This window comes from Ahaetulla prasina, chromosome 2, assembly GCF_028640845.1.
Source record: "Ahaetulla prasina isolate Xishuangbanna chromosome 2, ASM2864084v1, whole genome shotgun sequence".
Taxonomy (NCBI): Eukaryota; Metazoa; Chordata; class Lepidosauria; order Squamata; family Colubridae; genus Ahaetulla; species Ahaetulla prasina.
The window spans coordinates 192,948,484-192,968,723 of NC_080540.1; the positions used below are offsets into that span (position 1 = coordinate 192,948,484).

A 20,240-nucleotide genomic window follows, 5' to 3' on the forward strand; every position below is an offset into this window, starting at 1 on the left:
AAGAATAAGAGTAAGTCGCTTCGCAAGTCATCCATGAACTATCTCATAGAGAGGCAGTCCACCTCTGCTGGTAGTTGAACTCTGTCACTGGGTTCATCTAATGAGAAACTCCTGCACTGCACGGTAATGTTCCTTTCTTTCAACATATTAATTTCAGTAAGACAGGGCCATGCTGCATGTTCTAACATTTGCCTTTCCACAAATTAATGGACGTGCTTTATCAGGTGACAGAAGAATTCAGTATCAATATTGTTTTCAGCTTAGGTTGAAACAGATGGGGTCAGGGCTTTAATGTTCAGATAGAAGGCCCCACATCTAGAAAGGCTAATGGGCTGCCTCAGGAGAAAACACGTTAGTATCATTTTCGAAAAGTTTCCATACTGGGCATATTTATGAAAACCCCTAGCCATTATATCATGTTTTGCCAGAATTCTCCCCAGAAGAACAGATGAACTGAGCTTTAGGTCAGAAAGAAAACGGCTGAGATAATATGATTTCCTTGCATTGAGAATAATAAGTATATATGCTTTGAAAAGAAACAGGGAGAATATAAAATACTAGAATAAATTGCCTAAATTTAGAAAAGTCTCTGTCTTGAATCTTTATTACATTTATGTTTTCTGTCTTTTTAATTGGATTTCCTGCCTTGAGCTCGAGGCAAAATAAATTGGTATCCTTCCTTTCCCCCATCCTTATTCCCTCTTGATCCTCACAATAACCTAGCAAGTTAGGTTGGGTTAAGAAAGAAGGCCAATATGCCATAGGATTTTTTTTTTTAATGTACACTGATGTCTGATTATCTCACGTAACATGAACATTTTTCAACCTGTTCTTTTGGGCTGTTTTCCTTCATATTTTGTTTTATGAGTGCTGTTTTTATGAGGTTGGAGTGGAAGCAATATTGTAATTTCTCTGTGCTACCAAGACACACCTGTTGCAATCTAGCTATTTTATAACTCTTATTGGTGGTAATGGTTTAGGTGCCAAACCTGTTTTGTGACATTTTCCTCACCTTCTTTTTTGACCTCTGGCAGAGTATTAGGAGTTTTCAGGTAGCAAAGTCAGTATCAATTTTTTAAAAAAGGATTTTAGGCCATTTTTCACTGAGCCCACATGAAATTACACAACTAAGGATCAGTACTCCATTTTTACTTTGAAGCTTGGGTTCCTGTGCAGTGATAAAGCTGTAATGGCAGTGTGATGTCCTACTTCTCTTATAATTACAGTAAAGTATATAGATCGCTTGCAGTATTTGTTGAGTCTATAAACACAAATGCTAAAACAGAAACCAATAAATAAATTTGATTCAGAATCTGATCCAATTATACTAGGAAAAGTAGGCAATCTATGTGACAATCTATAACCGTGATGGCGAACCTATGGAGGCTGGGGACAACAAAAAACGTCACTTTCTGTCCAACTGGAAGTTTGTAAATGGGCCGCTTCTGGCTTCCAGAGGGCCTCATGGGGGGAGGCAGTTTTTGCCCTCCCAAGGCTCATAGAGCGGCCCTGGAGCCAGGTGAGAGAGAAAACCGGGCCCACCGGGCCATCACGTGCCAGGAGCAGGGGGGGAGTCACGTGCACATGCGCGGGGCGGACACATAGAATTATGGGTGTGGGCATGCGTGCATGTGGCTCCCCTGCTCCCCCGTCCTGGCACCCGATGGCAAAAAAGTTAACCATCACTGATCTATAACATTCACAATGCTGCAGGAAAAGCTATTCAGAAAGAAGAAAATGTCTATCTACAATATGTCTTTTAAAATGTTTGTATCAAGTGTGAAGGAAGGAGTTGGTTATTGTTGTTTTTAGAATAAAATACATCAAGTCAGAAATTTTCTATCAGCCTGACTAAACTTTAAAGAACAGTTGACAGGAGGAAATCCAATTCTCTCAAATGTTAAAAACATTTATGAATGATGCTCAGTGCTTTCTCAGGCCTAATTTGATTTGGTCCTAATTTGATCAGAGAAAAGTATTTCCCAATTCAGATCTGGAAGGCCTTTTGTCCTGAAATGTTTTTAATAAGTTGAATATTTGAATAATCTTTTAAATCTTGAAATTATCTGGGTAAGGATCATAATAGTCCTGTAGTATTATGTTGCTAATGTGGGACTGAACCTCAGAAAATACTGCAGTAACTTGCTTAAAGCTTAAGGATTTCCTCTACTGCTGAGCTACGTACTCTTGAATCAGCAGAAAGTTAGACTTGCATGAAAATTACTGTCTCCACACCAATCCCTATCCTGTCTCTATTGCCTCTGTTCCCAGTCACTGTCATTCACCTGATTTCCTTCAAGGTGTCAGAACCTTGTAAGGGGTGTGCATAAGAGCACAAGTGTGCCTAACGTTCCTGTCCTATTGTTTCCTTTCTTTATATCCAGTTAATATAGTTATTACATACTCATTCTTATATATATGCTTATATATTGTATAGTTATTTCATGCTTATGCTTATATATACTGTGTGACAAAATAATTAAATAAAACAAATAAATAAAAACTATGAAGCAGCAATCAGGACTGCAAAAAAACTAATAAACATCAAATTTGAGATCTGTTTAGTAAGATTTGTTAGGACAACATGACAAGAATTCTGACAAATACTCTGGCTTTCAGATGTGAGCTTTATTTACAACTAATTCAAAGCAGTTTAAGTTCTTATTTTTCTTTCTCTTGCGCTTCAATGTAGGTGGGGAGAAGGCAAGTCAACCAGTATTTCGATTTAATTTACCCAATGACTGCCTCTTTATCAGTGTGAGAATATACTCCCACAATAGTTTAGCATTTTTTTTACATCTTCAGTTGTGATAAATTAAGAGGAGAAATGCTAAATCATCATCATCATGTATTAAACTTGCATGCTGCCTGACTTTCAACAACTTTCAAACCAATCCAAGATCAAACTTGACAAGGTAAGAGATTAGATCAGAGATATCAAACTTGGGGCGTCATGGTGGCATCACATGACATATCAGGACTTTTTTCCCTTTTGCTAAACCGGGTGGAGGCAAAGCCAGCACGTGATGCATCCGGCCCATGGGCCACGAGTTTGACACCTCTGGACTAGATGGATACTTTAAAAACTAATACATCTGCAGATGTCTTAAACAGGTCCCATGGGTTGGGGAAAAGAAACTGACAACATTATAGGGACACTGCAGAGAAAATACGTTGTCAAATGATTTTATGCTTTGATCATGCTTTGATATAAGAGTAGAAAGGCTCTTAGCCACTTAAACTCCACAAAAATGTTAGATTGTACTGTATATTATTTGGCCTAATAGTTTAGTTACTTAGTTAGTTAATTAACCGCCTAATTTGTGGTTAATTCAGTCAGAGACTGGTCTACACAGTTACACAGAAGCTAGTAAGTGGTTCTGGTCAGCTGTGATCATCACGATATAAAAAGGATACTGGGACCTAGAAAGAGTGCAAAGAAGAGCAATAAAGATGATTAGGAGACTTGAGGCTAAATAGTACATTGAACAACTAGGGGAATTACATATGTTTCGCCTTACAAATAGAAGGCTGAGGCATGATATAATAGCTGTCTTCCAATACTTAAAGGGCTGTCACAGGGAAGAGGATATTGATTTATTCTCCATAGCACCAGAAATGGGTGGAAGCTCATCAGAGGAAGATCCAACTTGGAAATAAGGAGGAATTTCTTGACAGTGAAAACTATTAAGCAATGGAACAGCTTGCTTCCTGGAGTTGTGGATGCTCCATCAATGGAAGTTTTCAAGAAACATGGACCACCATTTGTCTGGGATGGTAGAGGAACTCCTGCCTTGCACAGGATGTTTCACTAGAAGATATTTAAGTTCTTTTCCAGCCTATGATTCTGTGATTGCCACTGAGATAAATGGTGACCAGTCTTAAGTAAGTGTGCATAGGACTCCAGTCATATAAGCTACAACAGTTTAAAATATACATCTATGGAAGGAGTGTGTGTCCACACATCCTGGCTTACTACAATCATCTACAGCCTCAGCAGTCCTGTTTTGATGGAGAAAATCTGAAGAGGTATTTCAGGTATTTGTGACTAACATTGAGCTGAATGTAGGCACTGTATTCTTGAATTACAGCTACTTTTCAGATTATCCCAGTCAACCAGGGAAGGCTAGAAATGAGGGACAAGGCCAAAATTGTATCCCCAGCATCTTTCCTATAATACAAATTTTCATCATTCCAAAAAGAGATTAATGTATCTAAAAGCCGGTTTGCTTTTTAACATGACAAATAAATAGAAGTAGAAGAGATGTGTGCAGATTAAGGGGAGACATTTTGCAAGACTGCAAAAAAAATTATTTTTTAGGAGTTGCTATGAAATTTGGAGCAAGGTAAATCAGCTGATGGTACTTTTCTTAAAGGAACTAATCCTGTCCATCATTCACAAAAGACATATAACTCCCTCCCCAACTGTATCATGTTCTCTCCCATTACTATGGAAAAGAATAAAAAAAGCTGCACTTGAGGAAACTGTTGTTGCGAAAAAAACCTGGGTATCTCATGAACCAGGATTGTATCAGGACACAAAGCACAGCCACAACTCTTTGGAGCAACTTCCTACTTAATAACAATAATCCCCTTTCTTTATAATGTATTTTTAAATATTTTTTTTAAAAAAACCTCTGTCCTTTTTGCTGTGACGTTTGCAGCTTTTTATAGGTTACAGATTGTCAATGATTAGCCCAAACTGTTTCTTGTTAAAAGCATGTCCTCTATGTTTGTAACTAAAGATAGAAACATAAGTATCCAGGAATCCATTTCAGAGCATTTAAGAGAAGCCCAGTTCATATCGGGGAAGTCTGAACAGAGGTTACCAGGGCCAATTAAATAAGTATATTAGATTACCAATATGACATATGGGCTTGTTTTTAAAACATGGGCTTGTTTTTAAAACAAGTCGTGGAGGCTAGTTGATTGCAGTGATGCTTAGGCAGAAGGGGGCATCTAATCTTGTGACTTCCCAATTGATTCATCTAGTTCCACTTCTGGTACCAGAACATACATACTCTCTGGAGGGGCAGTCCTGTCGGCAAAGGGTCATAATCATTTATCATACTAAAGAATAGGGACCCTGGGGCCACTAATGCAAAGACAAAGGATGTTAACTTCTGTTGCACTAGGTAATGAGGGAAACAATTTCATGGCTTCTCCTTGTTTGGTGTTCAAAGAGAGGGATTGGCAATTTGGACTGTTTGGAATTTTGACAACATGAAGTGGACACTCATAAAATTGCAGCATGTCAGAAAATGTTATTTTACCCAAAGGCAAACTCATTATCTACACTCCAAGATGTTCCCTATCAGTTTCTGGGCCGGTAGATAGAGGACACTGGACTTCAACCACTCACGGTTTTTTTTTAAATTGTCTATAGAGGCTGGAGACATTCATGTAAATAAAAGTGACATTGCAGGTTGGGCTTTTGTTTCAGAATGTGCTAATTAAATTAAGAGAGAGAGAAAGAGAGAGAGAGAGACAGATCACACTGTAGAATTTTTAAAGATGTCCATCTTTTTTTCAGCTGCTTCTTTATATTGGGAGATCTGCAATTTACATATTAGAATATGATTTCTGGTGGGATTAGGGCTCATCCATCTCTAAGACCAGATTCATCTTTTCTTTTCTTCCAACTTCTTGGAAAACATTGTTACATTTTTGTTATTTTCTATCCTTTCTAAGACAACTCCAAAATAAATTTAAGAAACAAACATCCTTGATGAGACCCACATGTAGCCATTAATCTCTTGGCAGTGAGAAAAATAATTTAATCATACTAAATTTTCCCCCAGCATAATTTGTTATAAGGAACTCCTATTTCTGAATATTGCTCGAACCCTTAACAATTATACTTAATCAGTATTACTGACATAGAAGAAACTTCAAAGAGAATGGACAAATAAAATCTCAGATTACATCTCATCCTTAGGATCTAAACCAGGCAGCATTTGTTTCACGCTTATCTCAAGTCCATGGCATAACTGCCCATCATTTTCTTGCCTCCATAATCCTTTTTTAACACAAGGAAGTAGAAGGAAATTTATTAGAAAGGACATCTTCCCTTTCTAGTCCTCCACATGAAAGGAAGGCAAACAATATTCTGGCATTTATAATAAACTAGAAGAACAACATCAATTTATAATGCAAAATAAAGTATTCACAGAAGCAGAATTGAAAGAACTGCAAAGATTTACCCAGGGCAAAGAAACTGAAGCCTTACCAGCAGTATCTCAGGCGGAAGAGGCAAATCAGCAGGAGTTTGTAGTAGAGAAAGACTTCTTACACATTTATTCATTTTCAATCATAAACCAGGAAGTCACCCTCTTCTCTGTCTTCTCCTCAGGAAAAAAGCCCTCTAGCTAAAGAATAATTGAAACAAAGAATAACTGAGCTGCTAGAACAAAAATAATAAAGTTGCCTGCATTGAAGCTTGTTCAAAAGTAATAGATAGCACAAACATTAAAAGATGCCAATGCTGTAATATGAAATCTAAAACAACAACATTTGCCTATCCCAGGTCCTTCGTAAGGATTTGATAGACAGATAAAAATGCCAAATCCAGGTCAAACATTTGGCTGATTGTGTGATGAACCATAACTATTAATAATGCAACCAATCATAATAATATAATATAGCCCTATAGAGAGAGAGATCAACATGTTCCTAGATAAATAATTTCGTTCAAAAGAGTGATGATAGTATGCAAAAACTAAGGCAACCTCATTTTTCCTTATCTGATTTTAGTTTTATTATTTGGTTTTTTTAATACAAAACATTTAAGGCCAGAATTATTGAAATTGAATTACTTTTCTATTCCTGAAATTGAATTACTTTTCTATTACAAGTGATACAACCTTGATGTGTATTTGTACAAGCAGAGAATGAGGGAGGGACCTTGTAGGAAGTCCCAATATTCCTTTAATTCAGGCTTGGGTCTTCATGGAAAACAGGCTCAACTGGCTTGCCCAGAAAGATACTCATTTAAACTTTAAACTGAGACAGCTTGGATCATATTGCTTTCTTGGCTATTATTCAGGTCACATGGAAATATTTGAAATAACACAGCAGGTAAATCAGTTCAATATTTTCATTCATAGAAGATAGAAGATAAAATGTGGAAGACATGTTCAGAATCAGCCATTAGCTAAGCCAGGGTTGATGGCATTGACAGATTCTGCATCTTTTGTTATTTCATAGGCCATAAATAATAGAACAACATTCCTGCTATTCTACTGCAAGTTAAACAGGAATAAGAACTATACAGTAGTGCAAGGGAATGCGGCAGTTATTGTTTGATAAGGGAATTCTAATTTTAAGAGTCACAGACTTTGGATCATATATAATTTTATCATAATGTAAGTATTTATCTTAATTTTTTCTCTGGTATTAAATTCCCAAGTGAAATCAATTTAATGAAATTCAAGTTTTAAAGCAAATATCCTGGTAAAGCACCATAAACTGCAGTGTTCTTTTTCTTACAATCTTGTAATGAGTTCGTTATATCCAGATTACTCTGCTGTGAGTGTTACACATATAGCTATCACCGGGCATCTTCAATTAATCTGAAGTGTAGCTGGGCTGTTTCTGGTTGAGACCAACCAAATGGAACTAACAACATCAGTCTCAAATGATGCCATGCACAGATAGTGTTTCTCAATATAATTCAAATGTCTAGCACTTATTTTTGAAGTCCTAAATAGCTTGGGATTTCAGCCAGGTAGTTAAAGAAAAGGATTCTTGCTTTAGATACTCTTGATTCATCTCAAATGTTCTCCTGCTAGTTGAAGTGAGGCAGAGAATGGGCTTTTCTGAGATGTGGACAGCGAATTGTCCTTCCAAGGATCCTTGACCAGCATTACGTTTATTAACAATCTTTTTTGGGTGTGGTTTCTTGGAAAATTTTGGAAATCAGCATGATAGATGTGGTCAGTCTCAAATAATCTATTCAACCAGAACTGTAATCGATTACACTGCTTCTCCCAATTCTTTGTAGGAGTCCAAGATGCTGTGTCTCACCCCAAAATATTATTGGAAACAGAGATGATGCTAAAATGGGCTTTCTTATTTGAGAGCAAACTAGTTTTTTGGGGGGGGGACACGACACAAAAAATAAGAAACAAATCAGCAGATTTGGGAGTTCCCATGTGCATATTGGTGTCTATGGATATCACACTGCATCACATAGAGGCCCTTTCACTAAAGCAGCCTCTCCTACCTGGCTTTAATCCAATGATATTTCTTAGCATTTTTTCCTCAGGTCCAACTGCTCTGTTATCTTATGCAGCCTTGTAAAATGTTTTTATTATTACCGGGAGCCATTTTGAAAATTTTATTAAACAAAGGCTGACATAAATATTTTTGGCCAAACAAAAGCTGTTAAATCATTGGAAAAACAATGATGATCCTTCACCACCTCCCATCTCCATTTTTCAATAAACTAATCTGAGATTTTGAGAATGAATCAGGTTATCATAGAAAAATATACTTATTTAATTTCATCTTCCATTCTACCTCTATTCACAAAATGAATATCTCTAGTAAATTTTCCCTATCCCAAGCCCCGCCCCGTTTGTTCCATTTTTGTGAAAAACAGGCCCCTTTTTTCGGCCCAATTTTCACAAAAACAGAGGCGTTTTTGCCCTCCCCCAGCCCCCAGGAGCTGTTTTGTGAAAAATGGGGCACACAGAGGCTTTGGGAGGCCTGCAGAATGCTCCTGAGGGCCAGGGAGCGCAAAAACTTTTTTTCTTACCTCTTTGAAATCTTGGTGCGTCTTATACACCAGTGCATCTTACAGTTCAAAAAATACAGGTATATACAAATTTCACTTGGGCAGTTTTTTTTTCAGGATGGATGTTGAGTATTCATATATGTCACTACAGTGATGGAATCTCCTGAATTTGCTACCAAAGCAGCCAAATGCTGAAATAATCTTTATTTATGATTTAGTGCTGGATTAGGCTTAACCGGGAAACCTTTTATCCTTGATAAAATAATAGGTACTCTCTTCACATTATCTTATTTGAAGCAGGGTAGAGTTAATTACGAGCCTTGGAGCTTGATCCCTTTATTCCAGGGGTCTGCAAACTTGGCCCTTTTAAGACTTGTGGATTTCAACTCCCAGAGTTCCTCAGGAACTCTGCTTTGTTCTAAATGCATTGATCAAAGAAGAACCAAATTAAGAGTGGTAGAAATGCCAATATTATTAATACTATGTTGGTATTCTGAAGCCTATTAAACAGAACTGAAGAGTGATTTTTACCTTGCTATTGACCAATCTCTGTTCATCTTTCAGCAAAATTACCCAGTAAATGCTTTGATTTGCTGGTCAGAAAATAACTGCCCAGTAAAACTCTCTTGGATAGGAGACTTTTTAAAAATGTCTAATGAGTTTGAAAGGGTTTGTCTCCAGTTTTTTTAATTTCTTAAATGAATGATTAATGATGAATGATGAATGGTTAAAATAATTTAACTCTGAGACATGGTTTGGTTTTCAAGCTTGAGGTGAAGTTAATACCAAATTAAATGAAGGGAGTTTAGAAGTAATAAAGGAGTTTGATCATGGGGATTGGCTTTGAAAAAACAATTGAAGTCTTTGTTGAAAAGAAAAGAAAGGGAGGTATGAATGACTAATTGGAGGAAGTTAGTAGAAGCTATAAAAGATTAAAACTCTTTTAAATTTTGGTGTCTTGTGGTTTACTCATCTCTTAAGAGTGCCTCTGGGGCAAGGAGGCAAATCTCACACCTGAGGTCTAGGCAGAGCACTTTGGGGTTGTATTTAATGAAACTGTTGCTGACTTGAGTTAATTTGAACTACCTGTTGATCACTTATTTCTTATTTCCAATATACCTAAATGAGTGAAGAATGGCAAAGCTGTAGGGGTAGGTGATTTGATTTCTGATTGGTGGGCTTTTAGCACTATCAATCTCTCCTTTCCTCTTCCGAGGAATGATGTTGATTAATAACTGTCCCAATTTTTAAGAAAGGAAGTAAGCTATTAAGTTAATTTCAGATCAATTAGTCATTTACTTATTAACCCACTCATTTATTTAACATTATTTATATCTTATCTAAATCCTAGCAGAATCTGAGTAGGGTACAACAACATAAACAATAACAACTCTACAATGACATTATAATAAATAAACCAAAATCTAAACTTTATAAATGTGAATAAAAGTAATAATATGAGTGAATGATGGAATATATAGTCTATATAGCTTGCTTATAAATGCCAGCAAGGTTGGGGCCATAAGTACTTCAATTCTGACTTGGTGTTGGATGATATGCTCCAATTTTACACCAAGAGCTTTAAATGTGGTGAACAAATCCTTGAATTGGACAAGAAATCAATCAGCATCCAATGTGACATATTCAAAATAGGTGTTATTCTAAGCTATTGAGGGTAGCCATATGACAATGATATAAATTAGACAAATTCGTTCATTCATTCTGATTAGTCTTGGGATACTCTATATGACTCTTTTATTGACTTAACAATAGTATTTTACCTAAGGAAAGGCTATGAGCAAAATTAGCATCCTGGACCATAAATTGCTTTTTTACTTTAATTATTATGTTACATGAAAATACCTTCATGCAGGTTAGTGTTCCACCACCATAGGCTTGTCTGATCAACTCAAAAGTTAAACAAGATTACATTCTTGTTCTGTTTTTTCTGTATTAATTCCATTACTCAAGCTTTTTTAAAAACAAGCTTTACCCTCGGTTGTTGGCAAAGAAACCTATAACCATCCTGTTACATGCTGACTATGCAGTTATTTTATCTTTTGACACAGGATGGCTTAAGCCTTAAGGCTTTGTCTGCAAACCTAGGAGTTTATTGCAGCAATAAAAAAATAGATATTATCCCAAATTTAAGTAATTCTATTTACCAAGAAGTACACTAATTGAAATAACAATTAGAGGATAAACAATATCTGCATTGAGCAGGTTAAAGATTCTAAATGTCTTTGAGTCATCTTCCAATTATCAACAACATCAAAGAAACAAATACCAATGCTGTCGCTTCTAAAGCTATTAATGCAATAAACTGAATTGTCAGTTGCAGAGGCAATAATTTTATAAACATGCAACCATTAAATTATTGAAAGCCAAAATGCTGAGCTTTCTGTTTTATGACACACAGTTTTGTATATGTAGGGAAGAAAGATCTTTAGAAGTAATAAAAACTAAATATATTACAGCGGTTCTATATATCCCCTGATGCGTATCGTATGCCCTTTTGCTTTTGAAATGTGGTCTTTGCTCTGTTGAGGCTCCTGTGAGAAAATGCCAACTGAAGCACTGTCTAAAAGTAACTTAGGGAACTTCAGCCACCTTAATTTTTGCTAATAGGTTTACGTCTTTGCTTGAAAGAAGGTGTTTTACTGTGACCTTGTGGCCAATTTCTTCTTCCAAAAAGCACATGAAAAGCAAACACAGAGATTAAACAGTGTATTTTGGATACTAAGTTATAAAAGGATCAAAGTTTATTTCCCCGTGTCTTTAATATTGGTTTATATGGAAGAACTTTGAAAATACCATCTGTGGCTCTAGAGAAGAATAATAGTCCCTCAGTATCACCTTTATCCTCTCTGTCAAAACCAGCGATACAGTCAATTTCCCATATTTTATTGTGCTTTCCTATATATCATTATGTTGCTTTTATCTAACAGGGTCCTTATTAGTCACTCATCTAGTTCAGCTAGATAAACAAACTTTTATTTTTTTGCCTGTAAAAATAATCAAGTGGATTGCTAAATTCTGCTCAGTAGCAATTGCCATAAGAGAGACAGGAATATCATTTGTTGCACTTGTTAATGTGTTATTTGCATTTGTTTGGTTAAGTATTTAATGTTTTTAATGTCTGAGTCTTTTCTTGCTTTTTCCTCATTTGAATGTCTATGGAGATTCTCAGTCATCCAGGTCATGTTTGTCCCAAAGGTGCTTTTTTTCAAGAGGCAACGGGACTTTCTGGTTTTTCTTTGAAGATGTTTTGCTTCTCATCCAAGAAGCTTCTTCAGCTCTGTTGAAGAAGCTTCCTGGATGAGAAGTGAAACATCTTCAAAGAAAAACCAGAAAGTCCCGTTGCCTCTTGAAAAAAGTACCTTTGGGACATCTTCATTTGAATCTATTCTGTATTGGCTTGGGCTAGTAATTAATAAATAAGCAATGGTGTTGTCATGCAAATTTCCAAAAAAAAATAATGATTAAAATTATAGGAACCACACAGGAGTATTTTATAAGCAAAAATCTGCATTAATTCTATTTTCTCCTTATTTCAGGAAATTTATTGTTTTTATTTAGGGTGCCAGTGAGGCAGCCCTCTTCCAGCAATGCCTCATTCACAACAGTGATCACTTTCAGCATCTCTGGTTCTCTTTTTTTAGGTACTGAAACATCTGCGACACTTGAACTTCACTAATAATATGGGGGAGCAAGTGGATTTTGATGAGTCAGGAGGCCTAATAGGAAATTATTCAATTATCAATTGGCATCTATCCCCGGAAGATGGCTCTATTGTATTTGAGGAGGTTGGACACTATAATGTTTATGCCAAAAAAGGAGAAAGGTTATTTATCAATGAAAATAAGATCCTATGGAGTGGATTTTCCAAAGAGGTAAGTCTCACCCAAGATTTTAACTGATATTTCTCAGATTGTCCAAGGGGATCCACAGTGTCTTTCCTCTCCTCAGGAAAGGATAGCTTCCTTTCCCTTTCCCCTTTCCCCTTGAGATCAAGCTAGATCAGTGTGTCTGTGTGAATATATATGTATTTGATGCAACAGGTATCAAACAAAAACATTTTAGTGTGTGTGTGTGTGTGTGTGTGTGTGTATGTATGTGTATGTGTATGACATTAAAATGTTTTTGTTTGATACCTATTGTCAAGTAATGCTGTTTTAGGGTGGAAAAACAACAGAACAGCAGGTGCAACAGCTATTCTCCACAGCAACTCCGATGCTGTATTCCAGTGCAAATGAAGCCTGGCCTCATTTTGAAAAAAAGTCTCAGTGCTTCTTTGCATTGTGAAATTTATTTTTTTTTTGGCTTCTGTGGAATTTCTTGTGTATTTGCTTTTTAAATATAATCTCATGAAAACAAAAATGGCTGATTTAAATGTTTCTATAATTCAAAACTGCTTATTGAATTTCAGGTGGTGCCATTCATGATCACCTCAGCTGGACTCTTCTTAAGATGCCTGATTTTTTCACTCTGAGGTCCTTCACATTGTTCTGGGCCCTTCAAATTCTACTCCTTTGCACTGATCTCCCCCCCCCCGCACCCTCCCCTTTGGGTGATCCAATAGCTGTTGTCATTTTGCTTTTCTGTGGGCTTTAGTACAACAGTCATCTTCAGCTTGCTGATGTCGAAACTCAAATTTAGCACAAAATTTAAATGAAGAAGTATTTTACTGCCCTTTAAAGTGTCCTTTGTTTTTCTCTTTGTTCTTTTTTCTACCAATTGTATCTTAAAGAAAGGCTTTTTTTTATAGCGTTGCTCATTCAGAACGGTTGACCTTAAAAAATCCAATTCAAAAGTCAGCAGATCTTCCTTTTGGCTCCATCTTGTGGCTGTTTGGACAGTTCCAGATCTGATTTTGTTTGCAAACCTCGGATTATAGGATTACCAGAGAGTTCATATTATCATAGAGTTCATAGCTTCCTCAGCTAGGTGCCCTTTCTATGTTGCTCTTTTTCATTCCCTGCCAGCAATAATTAGTTGACAGTGTTAAACATTGACAGTGGGCTCATACACCCTTAGGCTAAATTCACATTTGTAGAAAGAACATGTCATGTCAAAAGCATGTTTCACACATTTATCACATGGTGGAGAACTAGGCATATGCACCACCTTGTTCCCTACTTCTTAAAGCAGGGGTCTCCAACCTTGGTCCCTTGAGACTTGTGGACTTCAACTCCCAGAATCCCTCAGCCAGCAAAGCTAGCTGAGGAACTCTGGGAATTGAAGTCCACAAGTCTTCAAGGGACCAAGGTTGGAGACCCCTGTCTTAAAGTACATGCTAGAATATTGGGGGAGACTATTCCACTTCCAAACCAATACACTTATGTATACGGGCCTTTCTCCCTCCCTTTTTAAGTAGTGAGCAGGAAATCCCTGGCTCTGATTTTCACTTCTGAGAAGAATGTGCATCTCTTCAGTGGGAAGGAAATTGAACCTGTTTTTTTTTTATTATTATTATTATTATTATTATTATTATTATTATTATTATTATTATTATTATTATTATTATTATTATTATTTAAATTTTTATACCGCCCTTCTCCCAAAGGACTCAGGGCGGTGTACAGCCAAAGATAAAACACAAGATATATACAATTAAAACCAACATTTAAAACATAGCAGATTACAAAAGGCTGGTAATTAAAAAATTAGATTTAAAATTTTAAAAATATTAATAAAACCCCAAATTAAAATTCAAAACTATTATGCCAGTCCCACTTGAATGAATAAGTGTGTTTTTAGCTCACGACGGAAGGTCCGAAGATCAGGCACTTGACGTAGGCCAGGGGGAAGTTCGTTCCAGAGCGTCGATGCCCCCACAGAGAAGGCCCTACTCCTGGGGGCCACCAGCCGACACTGTTTGGCGGATGGCACCCTGAGGAGACCCTCTCTGTGAGAGCGTACGGATCGGTGGGAGGCATAGGGTAACAGCAGGCGGTCTCGTAAGTACCTGGATGTGCTGTCCAGGGCCAGCATAATTCCTTCTCACATCTATGCGCCAAAAGAAGTGGGGAAGTGAAAGCAGTGACTCCACCTGCTTCTTACTGCTATGGCAGCTACTCGCTAACTAGCCCAAGTGAGCAAGACATAATGCCCACCTTCCTTTTGCCTCAGGTTGACTTTATTTTATGTTGTATATGGCATATAACGTCAGGGAAATCTACACATGCTAGACAAACAATGCAGTCCTGATAGTGTAGAATACTAGTTCATTCTGTTCAGCGCTTATGCACCTCTTCTTGGTGCACCATCAGGAGTGAACTAGCTTTTTACCAGATAACTAATGGCATTCAGGTTGCTGGCTTTTCCAGACTCCTCCACCCGTGTCACCTTGCCTCGTCTTGTGTCACAATGCCTCACATCCAGCCAGATCCAGCACCGGCTTCCTGCTCTCTGCACACCGCAGCTAGTTTTCCCCACCAAAGTGGTACCCATTTATCTACTCACAATATTGCATACTCAGGTTGACTACCTCTCCTGGTCTGCATTGTAGCATCCTTGCTTCTTTGGTTCACTGAGAGATTCAGCAAAGAGTAGCAGTTTTGCTTCTCATCTGTTTCCTTTTCTTGTGCATAGAAGAGAAGTAAAGACCACCATTGGCCTTGTTTTGACAACTAGATCTGCAATCAGTATTCTTCTTCTCCATCAGCTTAGCTTGACAGTGGAACTTCATCCAGATTGTCTCCATTCACACATGCTTGATGGACAAAGGGTTGGAAGGGTATTGCTTCACCATCAATCAGGAGAATCAACCTAGATATTAATAAAGCCTATCTTTATTCCTTAAGGTACCATTCTCAAATTGCAGCAGAGACTGCCTTCCAGGTACAAGAAAAGGTATCATTGAGGGGGAGCCCACCTGCTGCTTTGAATGCGTTGAATGCACAGATGGAGAAATCAGTGATGAAACAGGTATGATCTGATTCTGAGGGGAAAAAGCAGACCCCCTCCTCTATTAGAAACATTTAGGCAAATGGACTCAGGATTCATTTTTGAAAGTCACCATTGATAGCGACACACAGTTACAATGTGTTAATGAATTACTAACCACTTCCATTGCTCCATCCAGTTAATATATTTACGGATTAGCAGTGGATTTTGTCCCAGAAGTGAATGCAATTAGAACAGTGTAGGTTTGGGAGAAAAGCAACAAAACAGAAATGTGCTAAAAATGATTAACTGGTCTTTGGGTTTAAGAGTTGGCTCTGTATTCTGAACATAATTCCATATACAATTCCTGGGGGCTGTACTGTATATTAAAGAATCATGAGGTAATCTCTGAGTCAAGGAGGAAAGCTAATGAACTCAATTAAACTGAAGGACACATTAGCTACAACTGACTCTTTTCCTCTCACTTCTTCTGCCAAAATACAATCCCTTAGGAAACTTCCGTCCTGCTTTTCTTTTTTCTGAAGGAGGATGGAACATACTTACTTTCCTTTCTTTGAAAATGAACTAAACGAAGGATTAAAGATTGTACAAACAAACCATAGTGGTTTTTCTGTACCACCTCCTAGGAGTTTCTCCTCTACAAAAGCCATGGAAAATAAAAAGTCTGAGCAAGAATAGATCCATGGTACTTTGCCAGTATTGCATGTAGTTGGTCTTTGGGCCTCTTGACAGAGATGCCACTAAGTGCAGTTCCTGTTCAGATATCTTCTTTTAAGCAAGGATGTTTTGTCTTTTCCAGATGCCAGCGCTTGTGAGAAGTGTGCTGAAAACTTCTGGTCCAATGAAAACCATACCTTCTGCATTCCCAAACAAATAGAATTTTTGTCCTGGACAGAACCGTTTGGAATTGCTCTCACTCTTTTTGCTGTACTAGGCGTCTTCTTAACCTCATTTGTCCTGGGAGTTTTTACCAGATTTCGCAACACCCCCATTGTCAAGGCCACAAACCGTGAGCTCTCTTATCTCCTCTTGTTTTCCTTGCTCTGTTGCTTTTCTAGCTCCCTTTTCTTCATTGGTGAGCCTCAAGATTGGAATTGCCGCTTACGACAACCAGCCTTTGGTATCAGCTTTGTGCTCTGCATCTCCTGCATTCTGGTGAAGACCAATCGTGTCCTTCTGGTCTTTGAGGCTAAGATACCAACAAGCCTCCATCGCAAGTGGTGGGGACTTAATCTTCAGTTCCTCTTGGTCTTCTTATGCACATTTGTGCAAATTGTCATCTGCGTCATCTGGCTTTATACAGCTCCCCCTTCTAGCTTCCGTAATCATGAAATGGAGGATGAAATCATCTTTATCACTTGTAATGAGGGCTCCTTGATGGCACTGGGCTTCCTAATTGGTTACACTTGTCTACTGGCTGCTATCTGCTTCTTCTTTGCTTTCAAATCTCGCAAACTGCCAGAGAACTTCAACGAAGCCAAATTTATCACCTTCAGTATGTTGATTTTTTTCATTGTTTGGATCTCTTTTATACCAGCCTATGCCAGCACCTATGGCAAATTTGTCTCAGCAGTGGAGGTGATTGCCATTCTGGCAGCCAGCTTTGGGCTTTTAGCATGCATCTTCTTCAACAAGGTGTACATTATCCTCTTTAAGCCATCCCGCAACACCATTGAGGAAGTACGCTGCAGCACGGCTGCTCATGCTTTCAAAGTGGCAGCCAGAGCTACACTGCGACGCAGCAATGTGTCCCGCAAGAGGTCCAATAGTCTGGGGGGCTCCTCAGGCTCTACCCCATCATCATCCATTAGCAGCAAAAGCAACCATGAAAAACCCTTTTCGATGCCAACATCTGCAGAACCACAGCAAAAACATGGGTGCAAGCAGAAGGTGAGTTTTGGGGGTGGAATTGTCACCTTGTCACTAAGCTTTGAGGAGCACCAGAAAAATGCTGTAGCCAATAAAAATGCAAAGCACAGAAACTCCTTGGAAGCCCGCAATAGTGATGATAGTCTCATGCGACACAAAGCCCTACTTCCTCTGCATGGCAATGAATCACTGGAGTCCAAATTCCAGATATCCTCAAATCAAGAATCCAGCATACCAGAATCAGTAGTGGGAGAAACCAAGCAAGGAGAACATGTGGAAGGGCCACCTTCTTTGTCAGCTGCATACCTGCGGGATTTTGTAGGCAGTGACTCTGTCAAAGAGAATGCCATCCATTCATAATCGAAAGAAAAGGAACCAATTATTGAGCAATTTTCTCCTGGATGGAAAGAAGAATTGAATACATTGCTAATTCCTCTTACTGTTAGGCTCGGCAGGTTATATCCACTTTCAAAGGAAAGCTGAGAGAAACAGTTCCTTAGCATGTCTTTAGGTATCCTTTTAGTGCAACCACCCATGGTTGTGGAAGATACAAGAAAGAAAACTTTGGAGGGGCAAGAAGGTATCTTTCCCACCTGTCCTGTAGAAGAACTTTTTTTTTTCTTATTCTCCTTTCCACCACTGCAGTGGTCCAAGTCACCAACCTGCTGGTTGTGAGTGTGTTGAAGGTTCCATTAACATGCTCTGCTTTTACATCAGTGTACATTATCCCTTTTCTTCCTTGTGTATATTAATTCCCCTTTACATGTAAAACTGCTTAGCAACTTTGCAAGATGAAACCTGCTGCTTTACGTAAAACAAGTCATGTGGTTTGCTTTAGAAAATATTCTCCAGTACCCGTGGAAGCATGCTAAATAATGTTCAGCCAGTGGCTTGAACTTGTAAAGTATTTAAAATTATAAATAGTGATATTTTTACACATGAAGTCAGAGCAGATGCTTCATATCTAAAAAACAGAATTCTGTGGTCTTCAGAGACTTCACCCTGTTATCGAGCGCTGCTGTCCTGGAGACTGACATAGAGGGTCCAGATTTAATTCACCTTGAAGGCAGAGATAGGGAAGAGAAGCCATATTCCTAGGCAGTGTTTCTCAACCTTGGCAATTTTAAGATGTTCAGACTTCAGCTCCTAGAATTCCCCAGCCAGTTGAAGTTCACATATCTTAAAGTTGTCAAGATTGAGAAACACTGTCCTAGAGAAAATACAGAGAGTGAAAATGTGTCCTTTATTTCCTGTCAGCCTTGGATGGTATTTCTACCCTAGCAGGCCTTGTGTGCATCAAAGAGCTTCAAATGGAGAAGAGCAGATCTAAGAAGTTGTGTGTCCCACAAATTAGAAAAACAAACCCAAACACTTAGGAAATAAGAGCATAGCACACAGCAGCACAACAAGGACAATTGTTGAGATAACCAGATTTTGTTATGAACCTGGTTATAGAACCAGATTCGATTATGAAAAGCTATTAACAACGTAACCTAGTTAAACGTAATGTAGTCATGTTTTCAAAATGTATCAACTGAATCATACTTCAATAGTAAAAAAATATGCAGATAGTTTGATCTTGTTCTGTGACTTTAGATTATTTTTTTTAATGTCCAAATAAATGGCAGGTATAGTTAAATGTTATGTTCGGCCACATGTGGAATGAATGTCAGAGATTGGTCACTCTAATGCAGTGAAGGCGAACCTTTTTAGCACCGAGTGCCCAAAACAGGAATGTGCACACACAGATGTGTGCATGTGCACCGGAAATCCAAAGACCAGCTGGAAACTGGATGTGCATGCGCACGCCAGCGACCTGGTCTTTGGGTTTCCGGTACTCCAGTGTACGCAAAGACCAGCTGGCCAGCGCGCATGCACACGCTGGAAACCAGAAGAACAGCTGGCGATGGCACACGTGCCCACAGAGAGGGCTCCGCGTGCCACCTCTAGCACGCATGCTATAGGTTCGCCTTCACGGCTCTAATGTCTGCAATTCCTACATTTTAAAATGTGTTTTACAGACAGAAGTTGCCAAGTTGAGTTCCATAAGCTCCTATTCATACAGAAAGAACTGAGAAAGAAGCCAGGAGTAATATTAAGTCTGATTATAATGAATTCTGATTAAATCTTCTGCTGGACCTGTATTTGCATAGCATAAGAGGGATCCCTCTTTTTCCAAAAGATCTACAGATTAATCCCATGTTTATACACACAGGAAATATTTATATTTATCCATATAAATAAAGCAATGTTCCGTGTCCATTGACAAATGCAATGGAAAACTCCATTTGAATTGTGAGAGCATATTGAACAGTGGCTGGGTTAGTGCACTATGCTAAAGTAGGCATGCACCAAGATCTGGGCTGCAGGTACAACGACTGGTGGTAGCTGGCATCAGATTCAGGGAACTAACTTCTTCTAGGAGCATCTAGATGGTTGAAATCAGGTGTGGTATATCTATGCCAAGCCCAAGCCAATTGTATTCTGGCTTAGTATGATGTGCAAATTCTGCCCAATTGTACTATATTTAATTAACCCCAATGAATCAAGTCATGGGTCAATGCAATAGGCAGCCTTATTAGCCTATCATAGATTGCAAGCAGTTGGTAAAGGGAATCAATTGTTTGACGGGAAATGTAGATACGTCTGTTTTTAATGCCTTTTTGTGAAGTATACACTAGTGCTTTGGAATTAACTATCCATTTATTCAGGAGTGAATGGAGGG

At 38.2% G+C, this 20,240-nt stretch overlaps 1 protein-coding gene across 1 annotated transcript in view; it reads left to right on the forward strand.

Annotated features, from left to right (window-relative positions):
• CASR (calcium sensing receptor) overlaps window positions 1-17,875 on the forward strand; it is a 34,552-nt gene extending 16,677 nt beyond the window's left edge. The window contains exons 4-6 of the mRNA XM_058169905.1: window positions 12,400-12,630; window positions 15,544-15,667; window positions 16,446-17,875. Of these exons, the coding sequence (XP_058025888.1) occupies window positions 12,400-12,630; window positions 15,544-15,667; window positions 16,446-17,875 (1,785 nt within the window). The remainder of the gene's footprint in view (window positions 1-12,399; window positions 12,631-15,543; window positions 15,668-16,445) is intronic.
• Window positions 17,876-20,240: the final 2,365 nt, after the last annotated feature.